A 16,428-nucleotide genomic window follows, 5' to 3' on the forward strand; every position below is an offset into this window, starting at 1 on the left:
ATTTCCATCTTTAAACTGTACAGTTATCATTTTGAAGCAGTTTCTCATGAAACATAGGAACTTGATAGCATTTTTCACAGAAGTGTCAGTTAAAATATTATGCAATAAGCAATTATTCCAATTCTAGTGGAAAGGCTTAGACTTTGGATATGCATTATTACTAAATAGTTTAGGGAAATAACAACGTAGACTAGGATATACATTAAAATAACTTTTTAATACAAATCCAATATTTCGGCAACGTCACATTGCCAAAATATTGGATTTGTATTAAAAAGTTATTTTAATGTATATCCTAGTCTACGTTGTTATTTCCCTAAACTATTTAGTAATAATAAGCAATTATATAGTTCAATCTCAGTGGCTTCTCTTTGTAAATGATTATTATACCATTCACTATTTGGTTGGTACTATGCACTAAGTTCTAGATGAATCATTGCTAGTTTCATGCCTGTATTTTGCTTGTGGAAGCTCAGAATGGCCACACAGAAACTATGTGTGTGTGTGTGGCCACTTTGTGCAGTCCTCAAAGCAAATTCATGTTGATTTTTTTTTTTTTTTTTTTTTTTTTTTTTTTTTTTTTTTTTCCCTATTCCTTCCAGTGAAATATGAATGATGTTTTTTGGATCACTTCAGACATCATCGACATTTCTTCTTTTTGACGATACAGCTTTAAAATGGTTATATGGTATGGTTATATATTATATGTTATATTTATGTTATATATTATATTACATTAGGTTCACCATACTGAACCTAATGTAATGGTAACACTTCAATAGACTTCTATGTCAGCTAGCAAATAATCTTGTTACTACTCTTCTGCTAGCTGAGCTAGAAAGTTAAACAGTGATAGATGGGATACCACCAGCACCATGATTTCAAAACGTGAAATTCTCCATGTCTGTAGGTTAACAAAGAATTAGACGAAGTCCTTTGGTAGGAAAAACCTTGGTTCTATTCCCGTCTATGATGTGAGGATCCTGTATCTGGTCTCTTTCGACTGAAGGTGAGTTAAAGAGTCTCATATATGGAGGTAGAGAGTTTTTTTCACCCAGAAACTCAAGTTTTTTGTCCCTCAAAACAAACAAACCGACCCCATGAACACACACAGATTTACAGTCATATAAATATATATAACTAATCCCTCATTAGGAGGGCTCAACCCACACCTGAAAGGGAAAGGGGAGAAATCATACGAATAAATAATTTATTATTGTATATTCCACATCCTTCCAATTTCAACTTAACTTACAACAACACCCATGAGAAATCAATCAAAGAAAAAAAAAAGCATTTCAGACTAACTGCAAACCACACAATTGTATATATAGTTATTAGTCTCTATATACAAGTAGCCTGTCATTAAGATACTTCACATGCAATTATATTTATAGAAAGAATTAAACCAAGAATATAATTTCTTGCCATCTTTAATTTATAGTCTAACCAAGTGAAAAAAACTTTCAACATCTATCTCTATTCCAGAGTATATTGATAAGTTGTGACACCTTTTGATTACTTGTATATTTATATTATATATATGACTTCTGCATTACTTCAACCTTTCCTCTGGAGATGGTTCCCAATAACGACATTTTATAATGTTCAACTATGAGTTTGCTTGCTTCCCATGGGAGTAGAGAGGCTCTGGTTAGTGTTGAGCTTTTACCTGTTACTGACTGGAGCTACTGCTGAGTTTAAATCAGTCCAGAACAATTTAAGTCAGGAGTGATGAGTTTTGTCATGATCCTTTGGGGTCGTTTAGTGGGATTTGGAGTAATTTTGCAGATCACTCAGGTTTTTGTAGAGGTATCCCTTCACTTTAACATACTCAATAAAGTCAAAACTGGTCTGGGTAGTGGCCCTTCCCATAGTGCTTAGCATTATAACTAAATACTTAAGGAATTGACAGCATACACTAGAAATATAATTTAAATCAACTTTAATATATACTTTCCGATATTTCAGCAACGTCACGTTGCCATCTTCATGGAAACTTAAGATACAGACAGGTGCACGCAAGTACTACATAACAGCAAATGAGAAACGAAGCGAGGAAGCTACCATTTTCCTAAAGTCCTGATGGTTTAGCAGAGGAATGCATTAGCAGAGCTAATCTCAGGTGGTATGGTCACTTGAACAGAATGGGTAAAGAAAGATTAGCAAAATAAGTGTTCTCTGCCAGGTTGGCAGCAAAATGACCCCAGAGGAAGACCAAGATATAGGTAGATTGATACGGTACAAAGTGCCTTAGATGATAGAAATATAAGATCTGATAGGAAAAATGCTCATGGTAGAATGATCTTAAAAAATGCTGAGGGTAGGAAGGTAACCGAATCGGTCGATATTGTGGAATTACTGAGCGAGCACTTTGCAAGAGTATATCATCCAGGTGGTGACTTTGCAGGAATGGAAGAACCAACAGCTTATACTGGAATTGTGATGAATGAAGTAGAGGTAACTAGTCTATTACAGAACCTCAATGTCAATACATCTGTGGGATTAGATGGTATACCAGCTCGTGTCGTAAGTGAAGCGGCCAAAGAATTGTCAGTGCCCTTGACCATTTTGTTTAATTTGAGCCTCAGGACTGGGTCAGTCCCAAGGGGATGGAAAGAGGTGAAAATAGTTCCACTGCACAAAGGTGGTTCCAAGGCTGCTGTTGAAAATTACCGGCCAATCAGCATAACAGGAATCTTTATCAAGGTCTTAGAGAAAATAGTCAAGAGGAAAATACAAGATTGGATAGAAGAAAATGGGATACTGTATCGGGGACAGCATGGTTTTGTGAAGGGTAGGTCATGCCTCAGTAACTTGCTCACGTATTATAACACAGTGACGGCTGAACTGGATAATGGGTTTACGGTGATTCTACTGGACCTTGCCAAGGCCTTTGACAGGATACTACATGGAATTCTAATCAGTAAATTGCAGCATATGGGAATGGACATAGGGTTGGTGAGATGGATAGGAGGGTGGTTGACGGAGAGATATCAGAGAGTGGTTTACTCAGGAGTAGAGTCCACAAGACGGCCTGTGACTAGTGGTGTGCCACAAGGATCTGTTCTTGGACCACTGCTGTTTAATTTGTTCATAAATGATATAGGAAAGGATCTGAGAGGAACAGTTCATTTGTTTGCGGATGATGCGAAGTTGGGTAGGGTAATAGTGAACGCAGATGACGTCAAAATTTTGCAGGATGATTTGGATAGATTGGAGGTCTGGGCTAAGGAGAATGGATGTCAGTTTAATGTGGCAAAATGTAAGGTTATGCATTTTGGGGTGAAAAGATTGGCGGCAGTTTACTGCATTGGGGGAACAGTGCTCCAGGAAATTGATGAGGCACGAGATTTAGGAGTGTTGGTAGATAAGGAATTGAAATTTAGGGGACACATTGCAAAAGTGGCCAAATCAGCTCATCAAATCACTTGGTTGCTGAAGAATACGTTGACAAGCAGAGACAAGCAGGTTATTGTTCCTCTGTATCGAGCCTTGATAAGACCTCATCTCGACTACTGTGCTCAGATTTGGTCACCTAGGTTTCTTCTTGATGGGGAGGAGGTGGAGAGGATCCAGAGGCGAGTGACCAAGATGATAGCAGGTCTGTGGAATGAACCGTATGAGAACAGGTTGAGGATTTGTGGGTTGCAAAAATTGGTTGATAGGCGGAGGAGGGGAGATATGATTGAGACATTCAAATTACTGAAGGGTTTCTATAAAATTAATTCAGAAGATATTTTTGAGAACAGGGCTGGTTGTGGGAGGACTAGGGGACATCCATGGAAACTGGGCAAAAGTGTGGTTAGTAAAGGTGTTAGAGCTGGGTTCTTTACTTTTAGAGTAGTGAATGAGTGGAATGCGCTCCCTGAGTCTGTGGTGGATGCTGTGACAGTGAATGAGTTTAAGGCGAGGTATGATAGATACTGTATGAATGTCAAATAGTTGTGATGAATATGATTTGGGGCCTCCCTCGATGAGTCTAATGACTCCCTGGAGTTGCCCGTAATAATAGTAATAGTAATGTTGGAGTCTTGACAAGTAACAGACTGATTTGTAGGAAAATTGTAGATAGGAAGTTAGTAATGATGTAATTTTTTTTCATGTAGTACTATCATATCCTGTACACCCCTTGAGGGTACATGGCAGGAATTTGATGATGATGATGATAATAATAATTTTTTTTTTAAATAGTGGTTTTATTTTCTGATTATAATGACAAAAAAATCAGAAAACAGAAATCAATTTTACTTAAATATTATGTAAAAACTTTACTGTATTTATATTTAGGAAATCAAATAATGTTCTTTGTTTGCTCATTTTATAAGGGGTAAATTTTAAGAAATAAATCAGTATTACAGCATCGAAAGTGTCAAAAAGTAATTGCACTTCACTTAACAATGTTCAGTTCTATGCATTCGTTCTAGTATTGTTTAAAACTTCAAAGAATCACTTCTATCACATATCCAGTAGACAGATGTCGACTTGCAGTGTTGCCAGCAGCAAAAAGTTGACTTGCAGTGTTGCCAGCAGCAAAAAGTTGACTTGTGGCACCACCACAAAAGAAACTACTGCATTAAACTGCATAATTCAGATTACTAATACAAAACGATACAAGTTTGAAACAAAATAAAATAAGGAGCAAAAAATAATTATTTTAAGAAATTTCAAAATTTTAAAAACTAGAAACATTCTATAAATTTTCCACAGTCCTCTAGGGGTCCACAGCCCACCAGTTAAGAATCACTGCATTAGGGGATACCAAGGCAATTGATTATGAAGTCATCAGCCTCTATATACAATCGTAAAGACACTTCACATACAAACACTGTTTGCTTACATTTGGATAGAGGATTAAACCAAGAATATAATTCCTTGGCATCTTTAATTTATAGTCTAACCAAGTGAAAAACTTTCAATATCCTCTAAGCTGCATTCACAATCTTTGCTATATGGCCTCTGAACTTCAATCTCCTTACGTGAAAGTGCATAAGTTTACATTTCGTTATCAACATCATCATCATCATCATCATATTATTACAATGGGTGTCTTCATAGAGTCAAAAGACTCATAATGGGAGAGCCTATATATTGACACACACCAGCCATTATTCACAAGATACTTATCATAACCTCTTCTTAAACTCATTCACAGATGAAGCACTCACAACCATCCCTCTGGCAATACATTCCACACATTCACCACCATCCAAGCAAAAGGAATCCTAACATCCTTGTTAACCATGCTCTTAACACTTCCAGGGGATGACTCCTAACTGTACAATAAAAAATCATCAGTGTCAATCTTATAAAACCCCTCTAATAATTTAGATGTGTCTATCATCTCCTTTCTTATGCCTATCAGCTAGTTTTTGGAGCCAACAGACCTTCAAATTTATTCTTAAAAGTAGCATTCCACAGACCTGGCACAATCTTTGTCTTCACTCTGGATCCTCTCCACCACTTCTTCATCACAAGGAATCCTGGCAACCAGATCTGTGCACAATAGTTCAGATGTGACCTATTAAAGCTTTATAAAGGTGATCAATAATCTCCTTATCCCTGCTTGTCAGTGTGTTATTCAACAACAATGTAATTCAATATGATGTTCTGGACACCTGTGCAATACCCTCTAAACTTCAGTTCTCTGCCTACAATTAAGACCCCTGCATCATCAAATTCTTGCAATTCAATTCCAATCATAAAACAAAATGACTTTTTTTCCCCAGTTAAGAAAAACATACAAACAGGAAATAAAAATTTAAAACAAAAATCAGTTTGAGAACAATTTATATAAATAAAACAGATATCAGTTACAATAGAAATCTATATAAAAAAAATCAACTAACAAGAATTTACTGAAATCAGATACCCCAGGAGAAACACAGTAATAAGACAAAATGACTTGTTTCATAACATAGAGCAAGAAAGAATGGAGAGTTCTATTAAAATATATATTTAGATTTTTGTTTCATAATATCTAAATTTCACTAACATCTTATTTATGATATGAATTAGTTTTACGAATTATTTAACCATTGTAGTTATGTTGAATCATAAAAGGAAAAATATTTATTTATACCTGCTAGACACACTTCCTTTCGCTGATGCACTGTCAGTAGTTATAGTCTTTGCTACCTTCACTCCACCACTACCTACAGCAATTACAGCAGATGTAGCTGAAGCAGTAATAGCTGCTTTCTGACAAGTAGTTGTAATTGTGGAAGATGTTGCACCATGTGTCTCAGGATCATATCCAGGAGCCAATTTCAGATCATATTTTCCTTCTGCTCCCATGCGATATGAGTTTGAACCTCCATGATCCCAAGTGACATCAATCCAGCCTAAAAATAAAGGTTGACAGGAGATTAATGGAGTTGTCAACCCCACTAATACAGAGTTAATCGCATTCATTAAAAGTTTAATAATTTATTCTATAGAAAACAAAGTTTACTCACATGAATGAGGAGACACTGGTTTTCTTGTAAACTATTTATCAAGATTACTCAAAGATATATATTTTTTTCTTTTTATTAATATAATAGACTTCTGCAATTGAATAAATTAACTTCACACATACATGTTTAATTCACAACAAGGAATAATAATCCTACCTATTAGAAACCCAATTAATTACAGATGAGAATTACAGTAAACGTTATAAACCCATCCTCTTGATTATTTAGAATTTGCGATAATTATAGCATGTTAGGCTATGTGAGAAAAAAAGAAGTGTGCATGATATCTGTTTGGAAAGAAGTGAACAGACACCACATGGGCAAGTTGCATCATGAAATGTAATGAGTCATAGGTTTGTAGATGGTATAAACTGGAGGGACATGATAGTCCCAAGTCGATGCAACTGAGTCTGGGCAAGTTGGAAAGAGGCATTGTGATAGGATGCCATGTTGCAGGCCTATCTGTTCAGCAAATTGTTGACAAACTGAGCCATCCCAAGTCAACAATCAGTAATAACATAGTCAACTCTAAGTCAACTCTAACTGCAGTGGACAACACACCACACTCGCTGATTGTGATACGTTAATAATTACGAAGGGTAATGTGTAGAAACTACAATTTGTCAGCCAACATTTGAATGTGGAGTTCTGTGCATCAACTGGAACAGAACATGAATCTGCACAAAAACATTCAGAACCAATGCTCCCAACATAGGGTTCCATGGTAGGACTGCAATATGCAAGCCTCACATTACTCAAATGCACCCATGGTAGGGTACTACGAAGGATAATATGTAAAAACTGACATTCGTCAGCTGCCACGTTGAATGCAGAGTTCTAGGCATCAACTGGAACATGAATCTGGACAAAAAATTCAGAACTAAGGCTCCCAACATAGGTTTCAATAGGAGGACTGCAATATGCACGCACATTACTCAAACCAAAATGCAACATAGTCTTCAGTGATACAAAGAGCATGTACAGTGGGACGGGGAAGCTTGGAGAGCTGTGTTATGCAGCAAAAAAACTGACTGATGGCAAGTGAATATCTCATACCAGAGTGCATAATCCCAACTATGAAATTCAGAACCACAAATATTGAACTTCGAGAGGTACTTGAACATTCTGGATAATGCAATGCTTCCTACTTTATGGTATTTTTACATAACTGACAATTATCTCTTTCAGCAAGGCAATGTGTCATAAGGCTGCTGCTGTAACTGCCTGTTTGCGGACAGGAATGTCACCACGTTTGACAAGCCTCCACAGAGCAATGAATTCAACCCTACTGAACATCCGTGGGATAAAGTGGAGCATCGAATGAGGTCAAGGATCGTCCACCCCACAACAGACCAGGTCCCTATTACGTGCACACAAGAAGAATGGTCCAAAATTCATCGATAGCAATCAATGAATTTTGGACCATTGTTTTTGGAAAGTATGCCAGTTTAATTGCTACAGTCATCGCAGCAAAAGGAGATCCTACATCTTAATAATGTAATATTTTGTTGTGTTTCCTATTCTTCGTCTCGGGTTTTAGATCTCTCCTCCTTCAGGTCCTTGGGATACCAGCCATTCATCAGGTTGGCTCGTGGGATGTGGGGTGATGATTCATCGGCATGTTAATACACTGGCGAAGGGTCACGAATTGTCAGGACCTTCATGGATATGCGGAACGGCTCACAGACAAGTTCAGCTGCTCCTCAGCTGTTTTGTCCCCTGGGCATCTATGCTTCTGGGCTAACTGATGGCTTGCGGTATGGCTTCCCTCCTCTGGCTTCCTCCTTGACACGTTAGGACTTCACTCTAAGGCTTTCTATCACATCATCTCCTCGTTTCTTCTCTGTGCAAAAAAAAAAACTCCTTTTGTCTCTGGAAGTCCCATCTTATATTCCATCAGTTCCATTCTTTCAGAAGACTTTACTAAAGTTGATAACTGATGTTGGGCAATTAGGCCTTGCTCACAATCAGCATTTCAATTCACCCTGCAGGTGTTTGATAGGATTGAGATCAAGGAAAGTGCAGGCCAGCCAAGTTCTGTTTGTGAAATATTAAAGATCTTGTTATTGGAAACAAAAAAGACAAAGGAATTATTTGGTTTGTCTTCAAATGTTTAATTAGATAAAAGTGTCCAATTTGAAAAAAATTTTTAATCTTAACAACAGGGCAGATGGTTCCAAAATAGTGTGCCATCCGTGTTGACTCTATATTCAATGAGTAGAATGAGAACTTGCTGTTCTGTGTAAACACTACCCAGCACTGGTCAATTGAAAGCAGATGCTCTTCAAACAACATAATTCCAAACTGTATTGGCATGACCTGCACATGCCACAGTTGGGATCAAGGAAAAAAAAAAAAATGGAGATAGAGCTGTACCCAGCATATAGTTCAGAATTGGCTCTATCTATTTATTAACTGTTCCAATCAGGGCACACTTTCCAACACGAGGAGTGTTTTGCTAATGTTGAGGATCTGAGACTGGGTGCCCAAGTTTTGTTTCTAGGCAATGGGCCTCATATCATAGAGGAATTAAACAACTTGTAAAGATATCTGGCTGAAAAGAAAAAAAAACATGCAAATGCAATCATGGGTTGAGCCTTATGCTCTGTTCCACTTTAAGAGTGTACTCCACGTGCTGCAAGGAAGGTGCATATTCCTCCACACTCAGCTCGCTCACCATTGCTACGCTCTCTTCCTTGGTCTTGTCAGGGTGTGAAACTCGCAGCTTTGTGTAAACATTCATCAAAATTTTCTTTGACTGACTCTACTCTCCACTGTTTTCCCATGAGAATTTCAAATAAAAAAAATCTGGAGTCACAATTGAAACGCCTGTCTCATCATCCAACATGTTATTTGTTCCGATTTTGAAATCATGGTGTGAGTGATATGATTGGTCAAAATAATCAACTAATTTATTTATTTTTGTGGATTTTTTTAGAGTAGTACTAATTTTTTAAACATTCTATTTAATTTAGAAAAGATAAACATGCTCATAATTTTATGTCCAAATAATATTTTAACTGCATCCTAAGGAGAGACTATTTTCTGTTGGTATAATTGGCTGTTTTCCATGAGGAAGTGATTTCCTGCAATCCTAAAGTGGAAGAGGGTATAGGTGTAAATTAGATCTTATGTGGGACATTCAACGGACACACTTGTAAGAACGATGTGATACAGAGTCCTTCGAGTGGAAAAGGCCTGAATTTGATTCTCGTTATGATGAGAGAAATTTTATATGGACTTTTTCAACTCAAGCATAGAAGTAACAGAAGATTAATTTTCATTATCTTTCCACTCAGTGCTAAATTTTGTCGAATTTTCATCTGTTAACCTGCTAAAATGGCATATGTTGGCCAACTCCAATATATGCCATTCAGTACACCCTTCTATTTCAGTCATGTCTGTAATTCTGCTATTTCTAATTCAATCCCTTTTTCTATGTGGAGAATTTTCCCTCCGACATTATTTGTTCCAATTAATCTGTCTTCTAATTTTTTTAGTCACTGGCAATGTCACGCCTTCACTGGTAAATGCTGGAATAATGCATATAATCATATAAGTACACAATGGTACTTAATATCTTTATAACATCTTTATGCTTTGTTTCATGCTTTATGCTTCAATTTATTTATTTATTAGAAGTTACAGTTGGAAGTGAAATAGCATGCTTATGTTGTTATGTGCTTCATAGGAACTAGACTGACTAAAGAAATTATTCGTGTGTGGTACAGCAGGTGGGATTATGAAAGAAAAAGTGAATGAGAAAAGTAAGAAAGTGCAAGAAACTCAAAATAAGGATAAGATATTATATGGAGATTTGATGATAAGGTATGTACTTAATAAGAAAGTAACAAAAGTGTGTTTCCAAAGTGCAAAGATCAAGGATGTTTAGTGAAGAGATGATTGTTACGGTAGGAACAAATGATTTGAATGGGTAGAAATGTACAACAATGCATATAATGTAAAATCAACATAGCTACACAACAGCCAGTATATACTTCAGTCAAACAAGATATTGTATGAAAATCACTCTTTCTACTCTGCCACTCTCAATTACATGAGAAAGATCCTTAAGGATCCTTCTCATGTAATTATAAAATTAAATAAAATCTTGAATTTAAGTCTCTCGATTCATAAAAACTGACACAAACTGCTCCTTCCTGTGCATCAAGTAGCAGAAACCAATTAAATTCTTCGTGCACCCTAAAATTATTAAAAATAAAAAATGCAGGATGCTCAGTGTAACAGTGTCAAGCTGCCACTCCCATGTTTCTGTCAATTATAAATGGTGCATTTACTTAAATCAATTTAATAATGTGCTCAAGTAATCCTAGTCACCAAGTAAAAAAAAATAGATGCATAAATCGTGCCCATTGGCCAAGTATTTTGAAATGTGAATATATGAAAGCTGAGTGATGGACACTGGTAATGCTAAACCAAGAAAACTAAGATCATTGCCATTGAAAAAACCCCTTCAGCATCTAGGAACAAAAACTCAATGGTATGTAATCCCCTCCAAAAGTCACTCCAAGAACATGTTCGAAGAAATCTGCAAGGTTTGCAAAGGTAAGGTTTTTGATAAAAAAATAACCTATTACAATGTTCTCAGGTACCATCATCCCATAAGTAGGCTTGACAGAATTAAACTTCAAAAAGATGTCTAAAGAGAAAAAAATCAAAATGGAAATTCAAATCTGCACTCAGAGTAACTTGACTTCCATAAGCAATGTGAAAATTACTGAAAATCTAAACAATGGCAGCTCTAGTAATGGTAAAACTTCAGGGACAGAAGAAGAAGAAGAAGAAGAAGAAGGAGGTAAAATTCATGCTGAACTGAAAGAACTATTAATTAATTTCAAAAAACAATACAAAAAGATATAAACAGTATAAAAACAGAAATCAAAAGGGATAATTCTAAAATAAGGGACAAAATCAATGAAGTTAAAACTTTTATAGACTACAACAATAGGTATCTACAGAATTTTATTGAAACTATTGAACTGTTACAGAATAATGTAAAGCTATAATAAAATAAAACCAGAAATTAACTAGAGAAAATGAAACACTCAGAAAAATTAATAGTCACAGCGAATTCAGGCTAAATGATCGAGAAACACAATCTAAAGCGAGTAATGTTGAAATTGTAGGCATTCCGGAAGAGTCAACAGAACATATCCCAAATATCCTTGATAAAATCCCCAACATTCTACAAATTGAAGAGAATGTTTTGGCATCTCACAGAGTGTCCATAATAAATAAAAACAAAATAAAACTGATTATTGTAAAGTTCTGAGCCTGCAGGACTGGAGACACACAGATAAAAAAGGCTAAGGAATACAAGAAACTCAGAGCCTCAGATATTAATAGCAAATTTAAAGATATTAAAATATACATTAATGAGGTTATACTATAACTAAAGCTACAAAACAATTATTTTGTCATAAAACAATTTAAGGTAGCAAATGGTTTTCAAATTTGCCTGAATTAAATACAGAAAATATTTGTATGGAAGAATAACACAACCAAGATACACTGAATAAAGACTGAAGATCTGAGTAATTAGCATCTAATGGAGGACATAAATGGCATCTCAATGAGATATTTAGAGGAAGTGAAGGATCTGAAAACCTTTCTATCTGAAAATGACTAACTTCTATATATTACATGGAAACATCAGGAGCCTAAGGTAAAATCTGGATAAGCATCTGGTCATGCTGTCAGAGATATGAATGAAAGAGGAAGATGTAAATATGTTTACTATTCCTGGGTGCCTCACATTCTATATCTGTAGGGGATAGAACAAATCAGGTGGTGTTTTAATTTTTGTGAGGATATACATATAAATTCAATTCAGTGTAGCTTTCATATGAGTACTTGCGAATGCCTGTACCCACACAATAAGGACAACAATATACTCATTCATTCTAATATACATGACTATACAATAGATTATTTTAATGAGCAGCTAGAAACAGTACCAAAAAGTGTCAAAAGTGAAACAGTTTATTACTTAGGGGATGTAAACAGAGACTTGCTTAAAAACACTACAGATACAAATGATCTAAACATAATGCGAGATCTGAGTTTCAGACAATATGGTATCCAACCAACAAAGAAAGTGAGAGATGAAGGTTCATGTATCGATCATGTCTTCATAAGAAGCACAATGGAGAGCACAAGTAAGGAAGTCAGAATATGTGAATACCACCTAATGATCATATCCCAATAATAGTCAAAATAAAATCCACTATAAAAGAGAAAACTAAAGTCAATGAAAATAACACATAACAAAGATGCCAGCGAAACAATTCACTGCACAAAATATGAAAATATATCAGAAGCCTCAAATTCAATTTTTCTCATATGAACAAATGAATGGTAATGAGCCCTATAAGAAGCTGATTTCCAAGATTGCTCTGCCAAAATATTGGTGATCTCATGAATTTGGTCATGAGAAGAATGAAAATGCATTTATTGAGCTGTTGAGGGACAACTTCCTTAAGCAGCAGGTCACAGAAGAAAACAACGGCAATGAATGTTAGATTTGATTATAGCGTGAGAGGGTGTTTCAGTTAAAGACGTAACAATTCTGCCTCCGGTTCGTGAGAGTGATCATGCAGTACTCACCTGGGAAGTGACTAAGTTTATGAATGTTCCATTCAGAAAAGGTTACATGCTGAACTACAAAGCAGGAAATTATGACCAACTGAGGAATATACTGAGTTCAGTGGAATGGGATCAGTTGCTGGATGGAAAGAATATCGACAGTGCATGAGAAACATTTAAACAATACTTAAATAATGCAATATCAGAATGTGTCCCAAGTTTTGAAGAATAAATAGAGGAGGAGTCAAATGGATTAATCTCTTGCTTAATCTTATTAAGCAACAGATTCGTAAGAAAAAGGCGATGTGGAAGGAATACCGTGTGCATAAGGACGACGTCTGTTATGAACATTATAAGCTGCAGGCTAGAATAGTCACAACTCTTGTACAGAAGCAAAGTCTCAGTATGAAAAGAAACTAGCTCTGTGTGCTAAAGACAACCCACAAGAATTCTATCAATATGCTGCAAGTAAAAGAAAGAATGAATATGAAAGAATAACTCTTCTAAATCAAGATGGCATGAGGGTTACAGATGCAGAAGTTGTTCAGCTAATGAGTGCCTATTTTGTTAAAAGCTATCAACCAGGTGTATGCAACATTGAGCTCACTGCTACCTGTTCACTGGATGAAGAACCGCAGGTGTATGAGGCCAAGGTATTAGAGCTGTTGCACATATTGAATAAGAATTCAGCAATAGGAACGGATGAGATATCAGCACATGTGCTAAAAGTGTTCAGCAGAACTGGCCATTCCTTTGACTAGGCTGTTTAATATGAGTCTCAGAACAGGGAAGATTCCACAGGAATGGAAGCAATCTATGGTAATTCAATTGCACAATTGTGGTGCAAAGACCAATGTATCCAACTATGGACCAATTAGTATCTCAAGAGTGATGGTGACGATTTTGGAAAAATTGGTTAGGGCCTACATTCAAAAATGGGTTGACAGTGAATCTCTACTTTGCAATGAACAACATGGGTTTACTAAGGGAAGGTCATGTTTTAGCAACTTGATCACATTCTATAACAATGTTACAATTGAACTAGACAAGGGGAATGGATACACCATGATACTTTTGGATTTTGCTAAGGCTTTTGACAGAAAACAGCATGGCAGACTGCTGCATAAATTGGAGAAAATAGGTTTGGGTTATACAATATTAGCATGGATAAGAGGATGGCTGACTGACAGATATCAAAAAGTGGTATACGGGGAATCTGAGTCTGCAAGGTTTAAGATAACAAGTGGTGTACCACAAGGATCAATGCTTGGTCAACTGTTATTCAATCTGTATATTAATGATATTGGGAAGGATTTGACAAGCGACATAGTTATTTGCAGATGATGCAAAGATAGGTAGGGTAATCAGGAATGCTGCTGATATGCAGTCGTTGATCTGAATAGTCGTTGATCTGAATCGTTGCAGTCGTTGATCTGAATAGGCTGGAATTGTGGGCATGGGAAAATGGGTGTCAGTTCAACGTCAATAAATGTCAAGTCATTCACTTCAGCATGATTAGATATCCAATGTTGTATTATATTGGTGGGATTAGGCTAGAAGAAACTGATGAGGCTAGGGATCTTGGAGTGTTAATAGATAGGAAGTTGAAGTTTAGGGGCCATGTGGCAAAGATTGCAAATACAACTCAAAAGATAATTGCAATACTGAAACGTTCACATGTAAGGATAAAGGATTTTATTTTGCCTCTTTACAAGGCCTTGATAAGATCTCACTTGGACTATTGTGTGCAGGTCTAGTCTCCTGGTTTCCATTGTGATTCTGATATATTGGAGAGAGTACAAAGGAGAGTGTTAAAAAATGATATCAGGATTGTGGAATACTGATTGTGAAGACAGATTGAGAATTTGTTGACTGCAGACACTAGCAAATAGGAGAAAGAGGGATGATATGATTGAGACTTACAAACTTCTGAAAGGGTCATACAGGATTTCAGATGGAAATTTTCAATTTATGGAGCATGGAAAAGGACGAGAGGGCATCCTTGGAAGCTGAGAATGAAGGCTGCCCAGAAGGGTGTGAGGGCTAGATTTTTCTCTCAGAGGGTGGTGTGTGATTGGAATAGATTGCCATTGCCTGTTGTGAGAATAAGTATGTGTGAATGAATTCAAGAATAAGTATGACAGCTGGTGTGTGTAGTATGTGGCTTCCCTCGATGAGGCTCTCTTAATAATAATAATAATCCAAACTTGTTCAAAATAGATTGAATGATGCGATTTGTATAAGTGTCTTCTCCCTACAATTTTTCCTCATTTGATTCACTTCAACTGAGTTTCTCAGAGAAACTCAGTTGAAGTATGATAGCTGGTGTGTGTATTATGTGGCCTCCCTCGATGAGACCTCCAGGGAGTCTATATATTATTATCATTATATTATCATTAAATTATTATAATGATAATAATAAAAAGGGAAATGCTACACAGGAAACAAAAAGAATCTCAGAAATGCAGAGATCGAAAGAGAATATACAACATTTAACAAGCTTGTGAAGAATGAAATCAAACACAAAGGAAGTATTCTTCAATACTGAATTTGCGGAATGTGGCAATGATCCAAGAAGGCAATGGAGATGTTTGGATTCACTTCTGGGTAAGCACAGAGTAAACAGAAAATATTCCCAGTTGCACTAATCCAAGAATTCAGTAGACAAAATGAATACATTTAACAATGACAATTTTTTGCCTGGTGACAAAAGATTGTCAAATGAATAGCTCTCAAATCCTGATAGCAGGCTGTAAAGTAATATAAACTCCATGTTCCTGTCAGAAATCTCAGACCATGAACTGTAACTAATGGTAAGTAGACTAAAAATCAACAAGGTTGTAGGATATGGAGTAACTGTAGAAATGATATAAACTTTTGCTAAATACCATTCATTTTCAATTTCTGTTTCTTCTGTAAGTAATGATTTGGCTCAGTGAGCTAAGGTGGAAATAATACCAACTTTTTGTGGGGGATAGTGATGGGAGGAAGCATGGAGGTATCTATCAGTATGAGTAGTCTTTCTAAAAATTGAGATTTTAATACTCTCAGCACATCTGGTAAGTTTCAGGTCTAAAAAATCATTACTTACAGAAGAAACAGAAATTGAAAATGAACTCCTTTTTCTTAAAAAAAACTTTTATTAATAATGGTTTCTCTCCTAAGAAAATTGACAAATTTCTTTCCCCCAGTCACTCAACTACTTCTGAAGATCCCTCTTCCCCAAGAGCCTTCATCTCTTAGCCTTACATCAGCTCTATTTCACCAAAACTGGCATCAAGAAGTTTAACTTCAAAACTTGCTTCACTACGCTTCCAAAACTTCATTCAATACTTAGCAAATCTAAAGAGAAACATCTTCCAAC

The 16,428-nt window shown here is 36.1% G+C and overlaps 1 protein-coding gene across 9 annotated transcripts in view; it reads right to left on the bottom strand.

Moving 5' to 3' along the window:
• Positions 1–16,428, bottom strand: part of Ufd4 (ubiquitin fusion-degradation 4-like) — an 831,523-nt gene that overhangs the window by 344,529 nt on the left and 470,566 nt on the right. For all 9 annotated transcript variants that reach the window (XM_090399614.1, XM_090399612.1, XM_090399618.1 and 6 more), the window contains one exon: positions 6,083–6,344. In XM_090399614.1, coding sequence (XP_090255740.1) covers positions 6,083–6,344 — 262 coding nt within the window. The remainder of the gene's footprint in view (positions 1–6,082; positions 6,345–16,428) is intronic.

This window comes from Typopeltis vanoorti, chromosome 10 (genome assembly GCF_054136105.1).
Source record: "Typopeltis vanoorti isolate ZY-2024b chromosome 10, IOZ_Tvanoo_1.0, whole genome shotgun sequence".
NCBI lineage: Eukaryota > Metazoa > Arthropoda > Arachnida > Uropygi > Thelyphonidae > Typopeltis > Typopeltis vanoorti.